This window comes from Asparagus officinalis, chromosome 6 (genome assembly GCF_001876935.1).
Source record: "Asparagus officinalis chromosome 6, Aspof.V1, whole genome shotgun sequence".
NCBI classification, from domain to species: Eukaryota; Viridiplantae; Streptophyta; class Magnoliopsida; order Asparagales; family Asparagaceae; genus Asparagus; species Asparagus officinalis.
Window position 1 is genome coordinate 69,008,810 of NC_033799.1, and position 8,598 is coordinate 69,017,407.

Consider the following 8,598-nt stretch of genomic DNA (forward strand, 5'->3'; position numbering starts at 1 on the left):
AAAACCAAAACAGCTTAAACGAAACCCTTAAACAAGCTTAAACAAGCTTAAACTCTTTTTAAAACCCTTGTTCAAAAACTTCTTTTAAAACATTCTTGATCACCTGAAAAGAGATCAGCAATTGGGTATTTATACCCACTCAAGATCTCAACAAAAAACCCAAGCAAAAAGACAAAACAGCCCCAGCAAACGCTCAGAAAATAGCCGTTGAAAAAAGCAACGGTCATATAGTCGGTCGACCGAAAATTTCGTCGGTCGACCGACAGAGAGCAAAAACACGAAGAATGGCTCTGGACCATCGTCGGTCGACCGGTGCGGTCGACCGATGGAGCTCTCAGTCGACCACATCGGTCGATCGACCAACTCTCTGCTGCATGCTGATGAAAGAACAATTGAGCGGTCGACCGGTACGGTCGACCGAAAACTGACACAGCAGAAAACTGATATGCTGATTTAAAACACTGTTTAAAAATATCAAATAAATTCCAAAAAATGTAAAACTTTGGGGAATGATTGTAGACATGATAATACACATGCTACAAAAACTGGTTTTCTAAAAAGACTTCCCAAATGAGAAATATCATCATTTTACAAACTAGTCCAAAACATGAAAATATGAGATACTTGAATTTTGATGTTTTGACATAAACCAACTTTTGAAACTTTGTGAAATGTTTTTATAGACTTAGTAAAACATGTATAAACTGATATTGAAGTCTATAAACTAAGAATACAATATTTTCACAAAATTGCATATTCTATGCAATGTTTTCAAAAACACAATAGAAAATATGAAATATATAATTTCATATATATAATCATAAAAACTCAAAACACATGTATGTATATATAACTATATATATGCATAGAAACCAAAACTTATATATATATATATGACTATATATATATATACGAAGAAACCAATAAATGTGTGTGTATAGATATTGAGCTTAACGTACTTAACACACATAATATAAATTCTAAACTAAATTACCCAAGCTTGATCTTGATCTTCATTGAGCTCAACTTGGTACACGTTGCGGATGAAGCTAAACTTAGATCTTGAACTTGAATTGTACGATGCTTCACTCCATAATTCCGCCAACCTCCATTTGATATGATCGTTATGGCGCAATCCATCCATCCTCCAACATATTGTTTGCCTAGAATAAATATAAAACACAAACACTAGACAAAACAATATTAGATGTAAATTGTTTGTAAATCATCATCAAAACAAGAAGGCCAACAAGCTAGTTGTGTTTTTAACAACTACTAATGCAAGGATTAGTTCATAATGCTTAATATAATTTTTAGTTGTACAAGGTTACTTGTTGAATTGTATTCAGTCGAGGGTTTAAAATCCAAAAATGGCTACAGGATAAGATCTCCTACTATATTCATAGCTCCCCCTTATCCATACATATAAGAAATTTTCTGAATTGTAGCATGTGCTACAAACACAACTCGTAAGCCAACTAGTCTGACATTGTGATTTCTAATCATCAATTGGTTGTGGTTCTCTGTATATATTAATTCAGAAAAGTGCAATTCTTGGTCATGTACTACTGCTGGAGTACCATATTATTTACATGGAATGGAGAAAAGAACTTTTCGATCAATTTCATCACTGTCTGTAATGTTCTGCTTACAGAGTTTCAGCTGCTAGATAATGTGGTACAGAGCTGAATCTGTATTTGAAATCCAAAAAGTTCTGATTCAGTCTGCCAGTTGTGTTTGAGGGAAGATTATTAGCTTCTATAGATCAAAGCGATCCTTCAGGGATTGCCCAGAAAAATGAATACTTTTTCAGTGAGGCATTAATTTTTCACGTCTTAATTGATACAGAGAAAATTTAAAGTGTTTGCCTTCTGAGCAAAGATACTTAAAGAATCAAGAGATATAATCGTGCAAAAATCACAAGGGTGTTCAATAAAAATGAACGTTCGAGGCCAAAGACAAGTAACAATTACTATCATATATCACAGTGCACTAATCATGGGGACGAAAGATTTTCGAGGCCAAAGACAAGTAACAATTACTATCATATATCACAGTGCACTAATCATGGGGACGAAAGATTAGTGCATGAGAAATTAGAAATAAATCATGGGGACGAAAGATTAGTGCATGAGAAATTAGAAATATTCACATTTTAATAAGATCACACATAATTACCAAAATCATTAAGCTCCTTTTTCTAAAGATCTTCATAAAGGTTATCTTTCAAATGTTTGCTTCTGGCAAACTAGTCTGGTATTAGTCTGATATTACTGATAAGTCTCAGCTCAATAAGCCATCCTCTGTTCTAAATAGGAAATGTATCATTCAATCCTTTGAGTATAGAACATCTATGTTAATAGATTATGAATCTATTATACAGTAAACTAACATAGAAATAGGTCTCTATTAGAAATTCTAGTAAGCAACTCTGCCAATATATGTTGAGGAACTCGAAATTTATGCAGATAGGCCAAGCCCATGCACTGAATCTGACTATGAGTGCCAGAATAATAGATAAGCCAGCATTACGCTGAAATATGCATGGCAATTAGCATGGAGAAATAATCATTTTATGTACCATGATGGTCAAACAAAGAATAAGAGGAACAGATACTAGCAAAGCAAGTGCATCAAAATTTTGCACAAAAAGACTTCAAAGACTATTAAAATATACACCAGATTCAGTCTTCACAATCATATACTTAACTACTTGTAAATATGCAACATAAAAGTTAATCTGCCATGTAATTCATAAAGTGTTTCATCCTTAATACTCTTATTATACTTATGGCAAAAGAAAGTAAAAAATCTTGCTTCAAAATCGCATAACATACTATTACAGAGGCATAATCGATCAACCGATAATGAAAACATGAAGCTTTGTAAATAGACAAAGGTCGAATGTATTATGTAATGTTACCTTGTAAGAGGTGTACGCCGAAATATCTCTTACCCCAACGGATGATTAAAAACCGGCTAGCTAGAGCTTTCGTGTTGATAACGTGTTGTAATCTTGTTGTTATATCTACATACATTGCATATCATAAGTAATATGTAAGAATCAAATATGAAATGTATGAGTAAATAAATAGAGAAGAGAAGAGATAGGGAGAAAGTGATCATCTCATTTTTATTCATCTTCATTTCTCCATACATTTTGTCTTCTATAGCTTACATTATATAGATGTGGAAGAGAATACTAAAAGCCACAAGTAGGTGAAGAGACTTCTTCTAGTAATGTCCACATTCATTTCATTTATATTTACAACAATTACTACTTTTTCCGTCAAATCCTATTAATTATTTCAAAATAATTAGTCTCTCTCAATTATCCATCAAGATTGGTAAATCATGGTATGATAAAGTAATTAATTGTGCAAGGTAAATAATATTTCCACCATCAATTAGTCAAGTACATTAAGCACACATGGTGGCTTGAGAGAAGAGAGTACCAGTCATTAAATTGGTTAGGAGGGAAATAATTGCTGGGGAGAAAAGCGAGCGAGTCGGTTTAGGTTTCCAATAGTTATGGGGCTTAATAGTTCGGTTTGAAAAACAGCTAGCGTTTTTGACTAACTCAATTCTATTGCTTTTTAACTATTAAAAGCAAAATCTTAAAATCACTGTTTAATTCAGAATATTAAACTCTTCTTTTGCAGATGATGATTTGAACATTCGTCAGACATTTTACATATATTAATCTCTCCTGGCTCTATTAAAGAAAATTGATAAAACTTACTAATTGATATATTATTTTGTTGACTGGTTTGAAGATTCACTCTGTAAATACTAATAAAAAAACTTTGTCGCTAAACTTTTTATAAAAATCATATATTATCAATTTGACGATAGATATCCTTGGCATATAATTATGTAAAGTTTTCCTTTAAAAATTAAAATCCCATCGTAACTAACTGCAAAGATATGAAAGACTAAGAAAGATGCACTTGCATTTAACCATCCAACCCTGGTAACATATATAACATATTAATTGGCCAAGTGAATGCAACATGATTTTGCTAGGGTTTGGTATCTACTATCCTATATGAGTAGATGCTGATTGCTAATTTGTACATGCGTACTGGTTACGAGGACCACAACAGCAACGAATATAATTTACCAACTGTTACCGATTAAGGCTCTCTCTTCGCATGCTAGGCAACACTGTGACAAATACAGTGAACCTGACCTCGATCAAGTATTCATGTCCCTTTCCCAGAGCTTTACGGCAACGACCTCCCTCACATGGGCGCTGTTACTTCTATTAAATTGGGTTTTTGTTGGGGAATGAACGTGGCTTTCTGATGGGAACCTGAACGATGATCCGCGGCTGCTCCTCCCATATGCCCTTCATGTGAAGTGGGGCCCCTCACTTCTCATTTGGGATTTTCAAATATTAATTAGGCCCTTGCATATTCAATAATTGCATGTTAGCCTCTTAAATCCTATCGGGTTTGGTAAAATGGTCCGTCTGTTTGCATCCGGTTGAAAAATCTAATCAAGGTTGGGTTAACTCCTGACCCAACATCTGCGATCACTAAGCTATCCATCTCTCTAATATTTCAAACCTAATCTCAACTTCGGATTATTGCTCTTTTCTAGCTATATATTAGAGAAGAAGAACTCGAGGGAATTTGAATTTTTTTTAGCGGGTATCAGTTTTAAACCTATTGAAAAATGAGTTTGGAGACATAATAGAGGGTAAAATGGTTACTTTACTTCCAACCATTAGATTTGGCAAAATATTTCCCTCGAATCTAGCGTGTGTTAACTCGAAGGGCCAGTTTGCAAAACCATATAGGATTTGAGGTACTAGTATGCAATTTTTAAGATTTGAGTGACTATTACGCAATTATAAAACATTTAGGTGATTAATGTCTAAACAACCCCTTCTCCTTTTCCTCCAGGATCCGAACATCATGGATTCACGTGCTCCTCAGATTTGAACAGGATCGGACTGCGGCTCCTCCTTGATAACACCTGTTGCGGTCGGATGAGCGATTTGGGTCGGTTGATGGGCAAACTGTTTCACAAACCTCGTCAATTATTGGGCAGTTGGCGCATCAAGAGCTAGGTACCTACCGTCGGCTACAAATCGAAACTGAACAAGTGATTATATTAAGATAACAGTTAGAAAGCTATACGGATGAAGAGGTGTTATTCATTCCGGTTTGTTTGATAAATTAAGGATTATTGTCCAAAAATTCCATATGCATTCTATAATTCAGATTAAAACTAAGATATTTTGATTAGATTGGTGGACTATTTTGAAAGGCTTTTTTAACTTTCGTGTGGATTCTTAGACCGAGTATTACATAACCATCTTTTTAGTTAAAAAAATATAGTTATTATTCAATTAATATTTTTATGAACAATTTAAGATTTATTATGAGATGAGGGAGGCCTTTGGCCTCCCCCTCATTATCCCTCCATTCACACCCCATTATGGTGGTGTAACACCCCACTAAGTGGGGGTGACTCTTGGGTACTCAACCTATTCACATTGACTAGTATAAATATATATCATAGGCTTTTGGCCTAGGTATGGGTTTCAAACACGTTATCAGCACGAAGTGTTCTTGAATCCCTGAGCCATAAAAAAATAATATTTCCTTCCTCTTTTGCGCATTGAGATCTGGTTCGTTGCAGCGGGAGCGTTCGACGGATCATCGCAAGGAGGCAGCGTTCTACGGATCTTTAGTATCGATCGTCCCTAGATCTTTGATCTAGAGGTAATTACTATAATCCGTAGAATAATATATGGCAGCTGGAAAATTAACAAAAAAAAAAATCATGTTAGCAACTTATTTTGCTGGATTCGCTATGATTATCAGTTGTATTTTGTGTCCAGTTTTATCTTCTGTCATATTTTTTCCCACAGTAAATTGTTCAATATAGACATCATCTGATGAATATGAACAAACAGACAATTAGTTGGAAAGGGAAAAGCTACGTATTAGTCATACAATTTGATATGTATGTGCATATAAAATGACTAGATGTTACTGCAACCACTAAACTGAATGATATTATAATATTAGTAATTAGTCATTTCTGTATATAGTTTGTCTATACTCTTCATCGCTCATGACAGTGGAAAAATGCCTTCCCAAAGCTAGAAGAATATGTGGTAATAAAATAGAACATAAAGCGATAGGTACAAAACCTGCATTTTCTACTCCCTGATATTCTCGAGCACACATTCTTATAACATGGTCTCGCAGGTGTGTCTGCAAGTATACATTAACTATAGTGTATGTCAATGGTATCAGAGAGTAGAAAATATTTGAGATAATCTTGCAGATTTGTTCACCAAATTTGTTATGCCTGTTGCATATATTATTATTAAATTGAATGGATGTTTAAATAAATAATGTTGTGGTATTTGGATCAGCCTGTTTTGTCACCAAATTTAAATTCCTTGAATTTTCTTTTCCTTCTGAGAGAGAAACTGTAGTGAGGATATAATTGTAAAAAGTCAAAGACCGGTGTATTCCATTGAAGACGACGGCATTTTTGCAAAATGCAGGGACCCCCAAGGGTTTTCCAAATTGTATTTTAATTTTATGTTTTTTGTTATCTTTGGACTGTATAATCGGACTTTGGACACTTTTTATTTTTTTGGTGACGGGCTGATCCACGCAACATGTTTATTGCATGGATTTTTAATTCCTTATTATTAATTCATGTCTTTCAAATGCATAGATAAAATGGCTAAAATAGCGAGCGTTGATTTCGAAGTCCTTGACGCTGCTGGCAAGAATTATTTGAGTTGGCATGTGGACCTGAAGTTCCACTTACGTGCCCAGGGCTTATTAGCCACAATTTCAACTCCTGCTCCACCGGCTCCGGCCACTGTTACGGGTAATGCTGTAAATAATGCTGAGGTTGCTACTACAGTGATCGTCTCTGATATAGATAAGGCGAAAGCCATTATCTACATCAGGAGACATATTGATCGGACCCTGAAGGCCGAATACCTGACTGTAGAGGACCCAAAGGAATTGTGGACTGCACTTGAGGACCGATACAAACATCAGAAAGATGTAATCCTCCCACATGCATGTTATGAGTGGGAAAACCTCCGACTTCAGGACTTTAAGTCCGTAGCTGAGTATAACTCAGCACTTCATAATATCACCTCACGCCTGAAGTTGTGTGGTGAAGAAGTTTCGGAGGAACGCATGTTGGAGAAGACTTACACATCCTTCCACGAGAAGGATGCAATCCTCATGCAACAGTACCGCGAACGAAAGTTCAAAAAGTATTCTGAATTGCACTCCACCCTTCTGATGGCGGAGCAAAACAGAGAATTGCTTTTGGCCACTCATAACCTACGCCCTGCAGGCTCAGCTCCTCTACCCGAAGCTCACATGTTTTCTTCCCAGAAGCAGAAGAAAAAGCATAAGGGTAAATTCAACAAGGGGAAAGCCCCTAAGTGGCAGGCCAGATGTCCACCCCAGAAAAACAACCCGCCCCAGAGCAGCAATAGTGAGGGAAAGAAGAAGTGGAAGAAGAAGACCACTGAGCTGTCGTCCATTCCCAAGAACACTTGGGAGGACAAATGCCACAGATGTGGCATGACTGGACATTGGTCCAGAAACTGTCGCACTCCGCGACACCTCCAAGATCTGTATCTAGCGAGCCAGAAGTCTCCTGTTGAAACAAATCTGGTGGAAAAGCAGCCGTCTACTCAGTTCACTGCTGATGACTTCGAAATGGATGATCTTCTCGACTAGATCCATGTTATCTTTATATGCATTTAAATTCTCATAGTACTTTCATCTTTAGTTCTTTACTTTCCATGTAATGCAATTTACTTTTCAATAAAGATAGTTATTTTCTTTAGATTAAAATATTGCATTCATGTTATAGATGAAGTGTGAGTGCCTTGTGGACAGTGCCTCGACGCACACAATCCTTCGCGAAAGAAGCTATTTCAATAGCTTATATGATTATGACGATCCCGTAATTACGATTTCGGGACTATCTAACATAATAGAAGGATTTGGTGAAGCAATGATATTGCTCCCAAATAAAACAAGACTAATAATAAAAGATGCATTATTCTCTCCGAAATCTAATAGAAACCTCATAAGTTTCAAGGATATTCGTTTAAACGGATATCACTTAGAAACCAATGATATAAATGAGGATGAGTATTTGTATGTAACTCGTCAAAAAGATGGTTCAAAAACTATCTTAGAACGATTCAAGGGACTCCCGTCGGGTCTCTATCATACATATATTCAACCAGTAGAAGCTAACATGATTGTGCACCAGAAGTGCCATTCTTCGACGAAATTTAAACTTTGGCATAACAGACTGGGTCACCCAGGATCAGCAATGATGCACCGCATCATGAGCCAATCAAGTGGACACAACCTGAAGAACCTGAAGATTCTTCAGAAGGGTGATTACTCATGTCTATCTTGTTTCTAAGGTAAACTGATCACGAGACCTTCCCTTCTGAAAGTGGGATTAGAGTCTCCTAGCTTCTTGGAGAGAATACATGGCGATATTTATGGTATTCACCCCGCAAGTGGACCATTTAGGTACTTTATGGTACTTATAGATGCATCAACCAAGTGGTCT

At 36.1% G+C, this 8,598-nt stretch overlaps 1 protein-coding gene across 1 annotated transcript; it reads left to right on the forward strand.

Annotated features, from left to right (window-relative positions):
- LOC109846280 lies at positions 6,714-7,752 on the forward strand. The gene has a single exon (XM_020415502.1). It carries the CDS (start codon positions 6,714-6,716, stop codon positions 7,740-7,742), a length of 1,029 nt encoding a protein of 342 aa, XP_020271091.1. The 3' UTR covers positions 7,743-7,752.

What these genes read in the sequence shown, in the direction of transcription:
- LOC109846280 (XM_020415502.1), top strand. Translation starts at nt 6,714, where the DNA reads ATGGCTAAAATAGCGAGCGTTGATTTCGAAGTCCTTGACGCTGCTGGC.